This window comes from Numenius arquata, chromosome 11 (genome assembly GCF_964106895.1).
Source record: "Numenius arquata chromosome 11, bNumArq3.hap1.1, whole genome shotgun sequence".
NCBI classification, from domain to species: Eukaryota; Metazoa; Chordata; class Aves; order Charadriiformes; family Scolopacidae; genus Numenius; species Numenius arquata.
Window position 1 is genome coordinate 16,658,535 of NC_133586.1, and position 15,652 is coordinate 16,674,186.

General features: G+C 39.8%; 1 protein-coding gene across 1 annotated transcript in view; it reads right to left on the reverse strand.

The window, feature by feature from the left end:
* The window catches only part of THSD4 (thrombospondin type 1 domain containing 4), a 283,017-nt gene that overhangs the window by 221,442 nt on the left and 45,923 nt on the right, over positions 1-15,652 (reverse strand). The window contains exon 5 of the mRNA XM_074156071.1: positions 7,793-7,895. Coding sequence (XP_074012172.1) covers positions 7,793-7,895 — 103 coding nt within the window. The remainder of the gene's footprint in view (positions 1-7,792; positions 7,896-15,652) is intronic.

A 15,652-nucleotide genomic window follows, 5' to 3' on the forward strand; every position in this document is an offset into this window, starting at 1 on the left:
TTCTTGTTCTCCTGCATTTGAATAAATTCTTGTCTCATAAGTGAGCAACATTTCTAAGAGATTTCAGTTTAAAATGAAATCGAATTTTCAGTCACGTATGAAAAATGGATACTTCACTGCCTCAGACAGGATTTCCAATGAGTCTGAAGGAAATCAGAGCTCATATTCCATCAGAATTCAAGAGGAATTGTATCCCTATAGTGCTCGTGCTCCTGTCAATAATTTCAGGTATATGCTTGAGGATGTCTTTTCTTACACTGATGTGCTACTGCTTTACTCTTCAGTTTAATGTTACTCATTTGCTGAGTAACTGTTCCCGAAACAGCTAGAGATTGAGGCTGATCCAACCTAAAAGTAGCTCAGCAGATAACAGAGAAGGCCAAGCAAAGGAAATTGCAGTACATTTCATGTGTCAACTCATGTAGCAGTTGAAGACTTGAAGCCATGAGTTCTCAAAACATAAAAAACAGGGCAAAGTTTTCACGAGATTTTTCCAAATTTATTTCCTAAACCTCAAATTATGCTAGATCACAACCCTGAAGAAAAGTGCATGTAAAAATGTATGTGTGAACAGGATGTAGAAAAGAATTATATCAGGATAGTTGTTTAACATTTATTTTAATTGACAGGCACAGGCTTAAACTTTTGGTTTGCAGGAAGAAACTGAGACCAACTCCTAGGCAGGTGTTTTTCTATACACATACTGCAAACAAGGAAAAAAAAATTCCTTTGTTTTTTTTTTTTATGATGAAATATAAGTATGTCAATTCTGTTATTACCTATATTCTGTTATTACCTATCATTAGGGAAGCGCACACTATTTGAGTTGTAGCTAATCAACAAATACAAATACCATCTATTCATTACATTTCAAAATTCCCAAAACTCTGTCTGTTGCTCTTCGATGAATCTGTCTGGCTACAGCATTTCACATACAACAGGAGTAACAAAAAAAAAAAAAAAAAAAAAAATCCTAGAAAATACAAGTACAAGCTTCAAGAACAACTAGCCACAAAATGGAATAAAAACAAGATGATTTCTTACAGGTGGAGGCAAAAAAAAAAAAAAGCAGAGAAGTATGGTCTATTGCAATGAGAAATGAAGATTTCAAGCAGCTGCCTCATTGAATATAATACCTTGCAGCTTGGATGAACTGCAGCACAGCTGGATTATTTCTTGAGATACTGTGTATATACTCAACATCTGTATGTTAACTAACTAGAAGTAATTTACTAGAGAAAGCATAAAACAGTAAGACTTCTTCTTGTCCTCTGGGTGAAAAAATTAGGTTGCCAAAGTATTGCACATAAAACTAAGAGAATACTAGTTCAGCACAGCATATCCTGAGCCACAAGGAACGGGCCGACACAAACCAGGAAAGGCCAAGAGTTCCTGGACTGGGACTCCATTACCTTGTCTTCTCCAGGACCACATGCCTCTATCCCAGAAACCACAGCCATTCAGGGAACATACACCAGGGCCGACCTTACTAATTTTACGCAAGGATGAATTCTCTAATTACTCTAACCGGAATTCCACTTCCAGTCACCCTAAAAAGATGACACGAATGTTATGTTTCTCTGTATATATCAAACTTTACAATGCTTCTAGAATGGCTTTATATTGCAATGTAATGAAATCCAACAATGGACACTGAATGAATGCTTGCACTTATAACGTGCATACCAACAATATATATCTATAATAATTTTAATACATGTATCTCATAATTCTAACAGAAGAAAAACCGACACACTAAACCACTGAAAAGAAGTATAACATATTCAGGGTTGGCCCAAAATATTCATTGATTTTCAACTTCACACAAATACCCAAAAGACCACATTTATATATGGCCCCAAAACTTACTGCAAAATTATCTGTGCATTTGGTAACTGTATACAAATAGTGACAAGTAATAGCAGAAAGTTTGGAAGCAACATCTAGAAATCTGACAAGAGAAGCATTACTTGTCAGAATTTTGATACTCATTTAGCAGACTTACAGACACTCCCAGGAAGGGACGTCCCGAGGTTCGATAGTTGTGGTGGATGATTTCTGCTGATCAACTGAACTGAAAATACTCTACAAAACATCTAATTGCTGAGACTTTAGAACTGAATAAATGGTTTCCTCACAAGCCTTGTCTGCACAAAGCCCAAGCAAATGAACCAAAACCTCCCGAAACATGGGCAGAACTGCTCTGTGCCTACAGCTGGCTGTCGAGGACCTGCAGGCAGTGCCTGCACTGTCCTGGTAACTGTGCTCCTGGTAACAGCCCTCTGACTTCATAGAATCATAGAATTGTCTAGGTCAGAAGGGACCCCTCTCAGACCATCTAGTCCAACCACCAACCTAACACTGACATAACCACCGCTAAACCATATCTGGAGACTCTGTTAAAGAAGTCCTTAATGCTATTAAGGTTTTTAAAAGATCTACCAGGCTTTTCCTCCATTTTATGGAAGAAAATCCATAAATCATCTTAATCAGAGCTCATTCAGTGTCTTCAGAGCCATCAATTACCAGCAGACTGGAGAGGTTTCTTAGCAAGTTAACATTTTAAGTTGGGCCACTACATTTTGATGTTATGAGAAGCTATTTTGTCACTCAAAATAGTGAAATCTGTTGTTCCAAATCCAGCAACAACAAACACAAATAAATAAATGTAGCAGTCCTGCATTAGTATTCAGTCTCCATCCTAACAGTAAAAATAAATTCAGTCCAAATCATAAATGCCTCTCATCTGACACAAAGTACTGAAGTTGCAGTATTTGCTAGACACCTGTAGAAGTTATACATTTCTTCAGAGCTTATATTTTTCACAGCTGTAGCTGGGAGACATCTATAGCTAGAAGTCAGGTTACTAGAAGGTATTTTAACAGAAGTACATTCAGAAAGGACTTTGCAGCATGCACAGATCTGCCTCCACTGTGAGTTCTCCTCTGAACACAACATGGGCTTCGGGATGGAGAGCCAACAGGGAAGTCATTTCAGCGAAAGAGCATCGTGAAGTCCAGTGTGAAAACCATACAGACCAAATACCCTTCCGTCCATTCCAAGTTTGGATTTTGACTCATTTCAAGTAAACAGAAGCCAGCTGAAATTGGAATGAACTCCACCAGGCCTTCCAGAGGTCCCCTTCCCGGCTGACCCTGCAGACCTGCTGCTGGAGGTGCTGTCCCCAGCCAGCCCCTGCCGGCCCTTGGGCTCCAGCCACCATCTGCCAGCAACAAACTCTTCAAACAGCTTTCCAGATCTGACCATGGCTCTGCTCCTAGAAACTCATCTGGCTTGATACAGCATGTTAAGCCAAAGACATCTTGATTCTTCCAAATGGAACTAAATCATCTGTACAGCCACCGCTATGATGGTCCTTCAGCCACGTCCTCATTCCTGTTATTAGCTCCAGTGAGCTCTAGCACAAGCTACAGCTGCACGTGTAAATCATAGAATGGTTTGGGTTGGAAAGGACTTTAAAGATCATCATCTAGTTCCAATCCCCTGCCCTGGACAGATGTAAAATAACATCTGGAAACAGCAAGAATTCCTGCTCTTGGTGCGATGCAGGTAAATAAGCAGGTAAATAAGCATGCTGCCCTGAAAATAAGCACTTTCACCCCAAAGGGCAGCACTGAAACTAGAGCTGGTTTTCAACCAAAAGCAAACAAAAATGTCATTTGGAGGAAATGCTTGGTCAGGTCTGCATTTTAGGAAACTTCCCATTAAAACTTTGCTCTAAAATAACACAATGGAAAAAATCCAAAAAAGAAAACAGAATAATTTCCATGAAAATTTTGCATTTCCTTTACTATGACGGAAAGGGGCAAAGCCTCAGTGTCTTTTAGGGGCAAATCATGTCTGACTTTCAGTGGCCCAGGCTATGACTTGCAAAAACTACTCTTTTTCCTCTTTTTTAAGAAAGTGAAATTGTCTCTTAGGACAAAATGCTCAAGCTTTGCAGTATTATTCTGCTTGTAAATTGCTAAGTTTAAAAGGAAGAAAAAAGGCAAGTCCCCAAAGATTACATTTTTAGCAGTTTCAAGTTTTAGACACCGGAGATGCAATCACAGCTTCTCCTAGACTTCGAAGTCCTCCTCCACTCACAAAGCAGGCAGAGGCAGCCCTGCCGCAGCTCCCCTCCCCAAGCAAGAGGGCCTGCACTTGACTAGGATTTTCTGCAGTTGTTGATTTGAAAATACTATATTTGACAATGTATTTTGGACACATAAGACTATCCAGGTATCCTCCTGAATATGAAGTCTCAGACAGAGCTTCTTTTGGAGAGGACTGTATCTCTTCTTTAACCTTATGCAGGATTTCTGACCAAAAACATCAGCAGTTGTCTCCCTTCTCTCAAAAAATGCAGTTATTCTTCACTGAGAGACTCCTGTGATCAGTTTCCCTGAGTTATCCTTTTCAATGAACCAACAGGTTTTCCCCTTTCAATAGATTCTTTTCATACACCCATCAAGATATCAAAGACTTCAGGTTATGAATTTTTCATCACAATTAAAAATAAAAGCTAGTTGAAATAAAGAGTTCAAACTAAAGAGTTCAATTATCAGAGCGATTAAAACATTTATTGCTTCTGTAGATTTAAACTTCCTTACAGGTTTTACGGTCATGTCACTGTGATGTTTTCCCTCTGTCACAACTGGATCCTTCCTCTCAAATCCTGCCTTTAAAGTCATTATGTGCTATTGGTTCTCCAACACAAACTAGGGTTTTTTCATTAAATACTCTAAATTCATAGGGTTTATAGTCCCTTTAATATGGTTTTTTTAATAAAGACAAAAGTTTGTGTTGGAGCAGTAGCAGATAAAACAGGGGTTTAGAAATGCAGCTGCACCGATCTGAACAAGGGAGAAATAAAAATATGCTTATTTTTAAAAAACAGTAATAATTACACTTAACTCACCATCAACACAGGGCTGTAAATTATGGTTTAGCTGCCTTTATTGATCCAACATAAACATTAGAGGCAAGCTGTGCTATGCAGGGGAGGGAAAAAGAAATGACTGTGGCATGTTTTAGATCCCCTGAGTCATCTTTCCTGGCACAGGGCAGGGTGAGTCACAGCTGCTGTGTAGGAAGCAAGGAGATGGAGGTGGGCTGAGCTCGCCCACCATTGGTGGTGTCTTGTCAATAGCGGTTTGAAAAAGGATGCATCAAAGCTAACACATCATAAGTTTTTGGGGCCATGCTGTAGGAGAAGTCATCCTGTCCACAGAATATGCCTCCAGCCATGCGCTTGCTGGGGTACCAACCTCTTTTTTCTGCCTAAATGCATGGTACAAAGTGCCAAAGTTTTACAGCTCTGAAACTTCCTTTTGGACAATCTCACAATGCCAAATGTGACTTTAATTAAAAGCATAGTATACACTGAATATTCCTTATTTAAGATAAAGAGGTATAGCTCTGCAAGTCTTCACTCTACCCACTTCCTCATCCCTGGAGGTGTTCAAGGACAGGTTGGATGGGGCTTTGAGCAACCTGGCCTAGTGGGAGGCGTCCCTGCCCATGGCAGGGTCTTTGGAACCCAATGATCTTTAAGGTCCCTTCCAACTCAAACCATTCTATGATTCTATGATAAAACCAGGATTGAGGCATGACTACATTAGCAACAAACATTGTTAGATCAACTGGGAGTTAGATATGAGCCTACCTGAACTTGCACTGACTCACATTGAGCTGTAAAAATAGATAACATCAATTGTGGATCAAAGCTGCTCATGTAAAGGAACTAGAGAGAGCATGCTAGCATGGTAAGTACCCACGGAAATGTCCATTTCCGAGCATACGAAAAAGGAACTTCACACACTTGCAACCTCCTTGAGTGCCCTGAAAAAATAAATGAACGACAACTTCTAATACTTCCTTCAGCACACCCTTGGAAGGGTCTTTTCTGTTACAAAACAGGCATTTTGCCTTTGTGCAACAAGGCAAGGCACAGAACCCCAGCGCTGGCTCGGGGAGCCATTCCCCCAGCACAGCCCAGCAAGGGGCTCCCCCCATCCCTGAGAGTGGTGCAGTGGCGGCAGCACGTGCCCTCTGCCACTGATGCACCCACCTGCAGCCCCACACAGACCGGCTTTTCGCTGCTTTCACTTCAAAACATAGTATCAGGCTCTACACTACAGAATACACATGACCTCAGTTTATTAACAGCAAAAAATCACCAGTAGCTATCATGCTTTTCTCCTTCTAAACCTATTAGGATGAAGGGAGCGGGAATAAAAACATGAGAATCAGGAGGAATCCCTCCACAATGAAAGAAACTTCCCCATTCCTTTCGCAAATCTCTTATTTGGCCGCCTTTTGGAGCTGGGAAAGCAACTTAGCACAATGAGTTAATGGTTGAAGGAAAGCATACACAGGAGCACTAATTGCCCCAGAGTAGATCACCAACACTGACCCTGTGCATAATCAGGTAACTCTTGCCACTACGTCAATTTTAGGACACACAGGGGCAGGGCACTGCCATAAAGATAAATCATAGTACACCAAAACCTTTATTTGTAGTGAAGTGTTCCAGCAAAGAGAATTCCCTGCAAGCACTGACTGTAAGACATTAAAAGCCACAGCACAATATATTACTTCTATTTAATTGTGTGGCATTGTATTTTATGTAGCTACTTACACAGAAGGCAATAAAAGCCATATTCAAGAGACTCTTAAAAAATACAACCAAATTCTCTTCCTTTTACTTTGTTCTTCTCAAATCCAGAAAGGATAAGTAGATGGGCCTATATCCTGCATTTTAAAATATTAAGGTGAGACTGTGCCTCCATTTGGAGAGGAGACGTGGCACAGAGCGTGGCACAGCCACTGGCGAAGGGCTCTGAGGGTAACGAAGTCATCGTCGCACCCTCCTCCGAGTGACTCACGCCAAATGACAGAGCGGCCTCAGAATACTATAGACAGCTAGTCCACAGCATGCATACGTATTTTTCTATCATAAACCTTCTTTGCTCTTTGAAGTTTTGTGGAAAACAACTTTTAAAACATGTTAATTTAAAAACTAAGACATGAACTAAATTCGTGCGAATCCAGACACACCTTTGAGGAATAAATTATTTACCTCATAAATAATCACGAGTCTCAACTGAGGTGGGCCCAGCTCTTGTTTACAGAATGAAAAACAAAACAAGTAACTATTTCACAAAACATGTTTCTGGAGAGAGGTTATAACCCCCAAACGACCGAGATTTTATCCTCCTGGGGTTAGGACTGGAGAGGGGTGGCAGACAACTACTAGAGCTGCTGCTTTGTGTTCCAGGACAACCAGTTCAATGTGTAGATGGGGAACTCCACAGCACGGGTGTCCCTCCCATAGTCACCATCCCAACTGTCAAACATACCGTTGGAAAACACAAATTAGACAGCCAGAGAGTCCTGAAATCAATGCATAAGGACCATGAGTCACGTGCTAAAAAAAAATTAACTCCATTTACTGAAATGTAGCTATACCGAGCCTTTTGTCATCAAAAGTAAATATGTAAGACGACAGTTAACAGTGCAGTAGCTGAAATACCGTTGCAACACTACACAGAGCCAATGATATATCAGTCAAAGTAGGACTTACATGCTTTCATTCCTGTAAAACATAACAGATATTAATGTGAGATTATCTACTTATCTGCCCATGAATAAATGCAGCAGATGAACAGAGCAAAATGAGCAAGAATCACCCAGTCAAAGCCTGATGGCTTCCACTGGGTAAAAATCACATTTGCCTTTCCAAAACACAATCTGTATAATAATGCAAAACCAAGTGGTCTTCCCTTACCTTCTGCAAAAGGTTCCCATTCATAAAATCGACCCATAAATGGCTTGTTATTGTATGATGCACATTGCACCTCTCTAATATTTCTGCTGCTTTCAGGACACATCTGTTTAAATAAAAAAACCAGTCACGTTATAATCAACAAGTAATACTGTTATTGCTTTCTTATTAATTCACTTTAGAAGGTTAACGAAGGCATTGCCAAATTCTAATCCAGATGAATACTAACATCAGAAGACTCTTTTTCTTTAAAACAAGTAACAATCAGTGTACTTTTAAGTAACAGTATCAAAAGTACTTGTAGAAAAAAAAACTTCATTTGTGGAGTTCATGGAGCAACGGCTCTACCAAAAAAGCAAATTTTTTATTGAGCCATCATTTTCCTCAGCAAAAAGACAACACTCCAAGATAAATTCAATAAATTAGATCCAAATAATTTCCTTTTCACAACAGCTTCACATTTTTCATTATTAATTTTCTGGGCTCAGATTCAACAGTTGAAACATTTAACATACATGCTTTCATAAAGTTGGCCACATCAGCTTCTTATTCTCATCCTCTGCTTCAATACACACACACAAATGTGCATTGAGGTAAGGTAAGTTTTACAGCTAGAAGTAACATCGTTTATTAGGTCACCTGCAATGCAAGGCTTTGGCAGACAAGCCTTGTTTACATGTGAAGCAGATTCCTAAAGTAAATACAAGTTAAATACTTAAATACTTAATTACTTTGTTCTGCCTGCATCTTCACACTGCAGCGGTTACAGCAAGAGACTACTCTGTGTGTGGGCACACACAAAGGGGAGAAAGATTTCTAGAAAAGGCAGGGGGTTAATTAGAACAATTTCTGTACTTGGAGAAAACAGACAAGATTTGGTCACAGATGCATTTTTTTAGGCAGCCTCTAGATGATCAGAATGGCTATTAAACACACTATTCAAAAACTGTAGAACCACATGAAGAACTGGACTAGAACAGCAGAATATTTTTTCTACAGAAGACAGATTTCAAGGGAAAACTAGAGACAGTATTATACGACAGCAGCATGCCCAAATAACTGTATTTTTGAAGAGAACAGCAAGGGAATCACCAAGAGCTCTTGTCGCAACCGCAAGTCAGTTCTCTTGAATTTGTATATATTGGTCATCTTTGCAGTGAAAGCCACACCAGAGGTCCCTGGGGAGTCCTTGCTTTGTGTCCACCATCTATAGATGAAAATGATTTTAACTGGAACAGTGAAATGTCAAAGTCAAGAGTTTTCAAGTGGGCTATAAACCGTACCAAAGACATGCCCGGGGGAAGGTTCACGGACTACTTTATCTTCTCATACAATTACGGTAACAAATCTTCTAGAATAAACACTGTTTCTGGCCAAACAGCCATCTGTGCTTTGTTCGCCCACCCTTCCGAGATCTCCAAGTACATTGAAATATTGTTTTCCTCAACAAAGCCTCTAACAAAAAAAAAAAACAACAAAAAAACCCCCCAAAAAACCCACAACAAAAAAAAGCTTCCCTGAAAATAGGACCACAAGCCACCAAACTACATTGGAAGGGTGGGACCAGAAGTCTTTCCAGTGCCAAGCTCAGAAGGCAAAGCTCCATTCCCACAATGGACACAGGCATACTTACATCTGTGACACAACAGCAGCACAGGCAGTTCTGCCACACCAACCAACCGACCCAGCTCAGGAAGGTCACAGTTTTATGAAAATCATTTATAGCACATATCCTGAAGGTGAAGGGACAGAACCTGAGCTGGCATAAATTAAGGTCACTACGCTAAATTACAGCAGAACGACATCAGTTTGCATCAGCAAAGAACCCAGCCTGAAGGGTTTCTTTTTGAACGCCTTTCCCTTTTTTTGGCACATGTTTTCTGACAGTCTATTGTGAAGTTTTGTTGTTTCTTGTTTTCCCTTTCCTGAGCCTTGAGCTTGTGCTCTTGTGTACCAGTATTTCTGGCTCATAAACCATTTCCCGGACACCCCGTTCATACCAACTGCAGACAGTGTATGAATAAAAGGATCAAAATATTCATTGCTGTTGCCAAAAAATAGTGACACCCGCCCCTTCCAAGATCATTTTTATATAGCTACAATTTCTGTTTTTAAACTTACTGAAAGTTGCCCACAGGACAGTGCCCCGTTGCTTTAAAGCAGGACAAAGGGCTAACAAATATGCTAAACACTGAGGAGATCAAGCCAAAATCAGAAGGAAAGGCTAACTTTGTAACGTCCCTGCTACTTTAAAAGTCCCAACTCAGCTGTCCTTCCTCCATTTCTTTCATGAAAGTTTACTTACAAAATAAAATTTGAGTAAAAATTTGAGAGTGTGACCTGGTTGGCGAATCCTCTTTGCTTTATTCTTTATGCAGACTATACTCTTTTTTGGTTTTAAATGTCTTTTAGAAATATTTTATGAAAGAGTTAACTACAAGGTGCAACTAGTCAAATTTACTACAGTTTATGAATCGCCAAGGCTTAAACTTATACTATACTCTACTTATATTCTAGTTGACATCTATACATCGTTTATTGACCCCATCTAAATTCTTAACGCATAGCTGAACAAAATGACAGTTTTACACCTCGAACTGCTCAGCCCCCCTGAAAATGAAATCCTTGAGCCTTTCTCAGAAGAGCTGCGAGTGCCAGGCACTTTCTCTTGGCCTTTCTGGCTTTTTAGCACATCCTTCAGGCAGAAAATACACTGTTATCACTAAAAGAAAAAGCATGACCCTGTACAATCAAAAGCAAAACTTTAGTATAGGAGTTTCTGTAGATCCTTATTTTTTATTTATTCCTTGAGAGTACAACCTATTTTTTACACTTTAATTTAATTACTATTTCTGTCACAAACACATATAGCTTAACTATAAGACTCCAAAAAGACAGCAATGAGCATCTGTGATGGGAAGATGACACCCCAAAGCAAGCTCATATTTACAACGTGTAACCCTTGTACCCTACAGAGTTCACTGTCTGCTCCCCAGCTCCCCACACGGCTGGGAGATGCTGGAAGGCGAGGGAAGAGAAAGCCCCATTTTCCCCAGCCCTGTCCCTGGCAGCACAGGCTGTGCACCCTGCCGCGGGTCCTGCGACCTTCCCAAAAAAGAGCAGTTCTGCCTTAAAAGCGGGCACGTTGGTATGTTTACAGATGAAAAACATTTCCATGGCTAAGCCAGAGCACTAGCATTTAAACAACCTGGATCTCTTTCCAAAATCTTCCAGAGGCTTTTGGAATGAACTTCGCTATAAGATATTTGTGTGATTCTCCCTGGGTGCCCCCTCAGTGACATGAGGGCATCAGGATCGTGCTGCCTCCCAGGGACTTGAAAACAATTTTTTTGGAAAACAAAATGTTGACTTTGATTCACTGTTCTGTTAACGACAGAGCTGAAGTTTCATTTTTTCCTCAAAAGCTTCATTTTGTTTTGTGATTACTGAGGGAGTTATCTAAAGTTTTTCATAGAGGTTTTGGTATAAAAATAGGATGACCTCTTTGGGTGCTTCTAAAAGAAGAACTAAAATCTCCTTGTTAAACCAGGTCTGTGGAGGCCAGATCAGCAAATATATACATTGCATCTACTAAGATAAATCTCAGATTCCAAAGCGTAGAGGCAGATATAAATTATCTAGAAAACTATGCTGGGAGAGGATTTTTTATTATTATTCTTTCAGTTGTGCACTATAAAATGAGAAAGAGCATCTAGAATCCACAATTTTGTATGGTTTTAGATTATATTCCTCCTATTTAAAATATGCTGCTTGGCAAAACCAATGCCGTAAATTAAGTACGCGGGACTTTATTCAGTTGAGTACTTTCAAAGCGCTGGACATTTTCACCAAGGTAAGACGCTTTCAGAGCTTCCAGGGCTGCGTTTTGAAGGGGCTGTTTCAATGAGTAGGACATCTCGGCCAAGGGTTCTTCCTGTCCTTTCAGAACATGAAAGGAACAGCAGCAGCACAGCGCCGCGCTGCTGGGGCCGCAGTGCTTCAGACAGAACATTTCAGAAGTATCCCTTTGTGTTTTGGGACCTCAGGCCAAATTTCTTGAAATGCACTGTGTCTGTAGTTGACAGAAACTTTGCACTTCTGAAACAGCAGCTTTATTTATGCCTCAATTCCATCTGAAATATGCAGGTATGAAAGTATTCTGAGGGGCAGCGACACACAGTACTTCCTTTGTCATGTACCATTACAGCTTTCTTACAATGAGCTGCTGGTACAGCTAACGCTGTAAAACCAAGAAACCACCCTACTTGCATTTTAGCTTTTGGGAAACATTCGAAAAGCAAAGGTTTTTAACAAATTGTTGACACTTTGGTTAATTAATGAAGTGTTGGCAAGACACCAGAAAAGGATCAGTCTGGCAGCAGATGTGGGCTTAGGCTGGGTGCATGGCTGCCACTAGCAACGCCGTTCCGAAGCTGCACTGAGATAATGCACTTCTGGAAATACAGAAATGGGTCGTTTTGATCCTGAAACCACCTCTAAAAGCAATTAAAACATTGACTAAGATTTTTGGCACTGTTTCATTCTTATGACCTACAGTAACTGGCAAACTCTTTTTCCAAGGCCCCGTAGTCCTTCTGGATTCCCCAGGCTCAGGCATAATTCATATTCATATTCAATTACTATCTTCTATGTGTGCAATACTATATATTAAATTAAGTCCAAGTAATCTAGTTGCACTGTAGTTTTCATTTCTGCAGTGGTTCTATCTAATCGTATTATTCCTTTGACATTCCAAAGGATAAACGCATTTCCAAAGAAAAATAATTAAAATACTTGTTTCTGAAACAGTAATCTCAAAAGTCTTCTTTCATTTTCAGAACATACTCTTAAAAGTGGCATGTCCTTGCAATATGCATGATATATAAATTCCAATTCTTTACACAACAATCTACCATGTCTAAAATGAACTTCTGCCCTGAAATGCTGGTGTCTTGTTCCTCCTGAAACCTATGGAAGTTCTATGTCCGTATCTGAAAGCAAAATCTGGGGTCCTTATAATTTTAGTTCTTCTGCTAAGTTGTTTCTCTGCATTGCCAAGGAAGGTGCACGCCCCAAGCAGTGTTACTTAGAATCCAGGCAACCTTTTCTCTGGATGGACACACGCTGAAAGACAGCAACAGATCCATTTAAACTACTGGAGTATCTTTTAGAACCAATGTTTCTAATTTTTAAAAACAGTAACAGAACATGAAGACAATTGTCTGCCAACTAAAAAAAGAAATAAGGTATACTACAAGTGTCTAGATATCTGTGGCACAAAATATCAGGCAGAACTTTATTAAAATGGAATTGATGCTTCTGAAAAACAAAAATATACAAGAAACTTTAAAAAGCATAAATTCTGTGAAGAATAGCTCTGCAGTAAAAATAGTGCTAGGCAGCTCTAGTTACAGTCCCCGACCACAGATAGTACACCATAAATGTCTGGCTTGACATGGAATGAAAATTAACATCTGTGAATGCAGTGGTATCTGGACAGGTTTATGAGGGATGAGCACCTGTATTACCGAAATCTCAGCACTTCCTCAAGCGATGAATTTACACCTACCTGTCTGTTGCAATGGAGATTAAGCTTAGTTATGACAGTCATCATAAACTACTGACTTTCTTTACGAACCAGAGAGAGGTTCTGAAGTGATACAGAGTCGAAGGGAGCAAGCAATGCAGGGCCTTTTCCCTCATTGCTTTCAGGGGGCTGCCTGCCATCGATGGAAAAGACCTTAGACACACGCACAACAAAAAATCATTATATTTCTGCCCAAATCCCATTCAGCCAGCAATGAGCTTGTGTTTGGAACCAGGCAGATGGTCCGTGGCAGAGCTGCACACCGGGGCACCTGCCTTCCCCGAGGTAGGTGCTGCCATCTCAGCCTGGAAATTAAGAATCCATTTTCCATTAATGATTTCAGCTTTGCACTGAGAAAATCATCTGAATTTAAACAGAAAAGTCTTTGAACTGTTACCCAAACCTAATCTTTATTAACTTTGCAATGTGTCAGACAAATAAGGCATTAATGCATAATGTGGCAAGTGCATTGATTACTGCTCTACCTTTTTTCCCTTCCATAGCACTTTACAGCTGAAAACACAGTATGTCTAATGATGGCGAAGAAAGATCAACCAAACAGACGGAAAAAGAAGTATTTCTGTTTAACTTTACAGGTTTGTGGGTTTTTTAAAATTCTCACTGGCAGATCCACCTGATTCGATTGAAAGAACTTACTTTATTTAAGATTTTCAACAACTTGTAAAAGATTCAAGTCCAGCTTTGGTTTTAAATAAAATGTTAGCCACTCATCCACCCCACAGAAAGCATCTACACTGATCTAATGTGCATGACTGGAAACGTTTGGCACTTTAAGCTTAGGAGGGGCTCATCAAAGAGCTCTAGGAAAACTAACAGTACAGTTCCTCAGTAATATCAAAAATGTGCCAAGGAAATCATCCATTTCTGTTTACTGCTAAAATTTTACAAATACTATTCCAAAAAAACCCAACCAAACAACGAAAAAAACCCCAATCTGAGAAATAATAATTGGTTGCTACAATACCTAAGTCTAACAATTAGAAAGTGGAAGACAAATACCAAAAACAGACCATGCTGGAACAGAGTATCACCTGGTGTAAGTGATACACAAGTCTGCTGTGGGAGTCAGAGCTATGTCAACTCACACCTGCCAACGATCCAGCCGGTTGACTGTTAGTCTTTTTTTGATCCAGCTAAAGACCAGATGACTATCAACTCATTCCAAAGCCAGGTTGTTGTTTTTTTTTTTTCAAAATGTAGTTACTATTTTACTGTCCCAAATTTCTTTTAGTGCCCAGTTCCCTGAGTGAAGAAGTACTTCAGTATCAAGACTGGACTGCACACAGGATGTTCTTTACATGATCAAAAGCTTGGCGTTTGCAGCAGAAATCATAACTACTTTGCACAAGAGCTGTTCTCAGTCTCAGAGTGGTATCACTTTTCTATATAAATATCCTGCATAAAAAAATCCACCAAATACAAGAATCTTTCCATTCAAATATCTATTTATAGAAACACTACATAATGCTCAAGGTGTTTAAACTGCACACTGTTGCCTCGTTTAATGGAAATCAATGAAAAGTTATTTCCATTTGACACAACCTGGCTCAAAGTCTGAGAATGCCTTAACATGGAAGCTTTCAGCCTTACTGCAGATTCAGGGTCTCATCTGTCTACATTGTTCAAATACATCTGAAAACAGAGCATGTTTTAAGAGTCCTCCTCAGAAATATGGGGTTTATGTACTAAGGACAGTTGCTTTAATGTAAGTTATACTACAAAAATCAGCCACTCCAAAACGCATTTTAAAAGGCACCACCAGTATCAGCTTTGAAAGACCCTGAGACAAACTCATACTTGATGCAACTCCAGTGACAGCAACAGACTTAAAGCAAAGATGGTAAGTCTAGACCTCATAGTTTGCAGAAAATTATGCCGATGTGATAAACATCTACTCTAGGGTTTCCAGCAGTATTTAACTTCATTTTTTAAAAACACTGTTCTTGGAGCAGCTGATTCTTTCTGGGGTGCAGTCTTTACATCACAGTTTCAGTACTTCACTCTTTCATTCTCCCAGCTTCATCAGGAGGTGGGAATAATCCTCTACCAGTTTTCTACATGGAAGCTTAATCCATTTAAATGGAAATTCAACGGCATGCATTCCATTTAAATGACTGGCCTTTGCGTGGGAGGAGGGACTACCTGAATGCTTCCAGCTGAAGGGCTGAAAGTTTAGGAAAGTTTCTGATTTGTATTACCATGATATTCCACTTGTTTAATTAAAAATTCTTACTACAGCAATAATCACAATATTC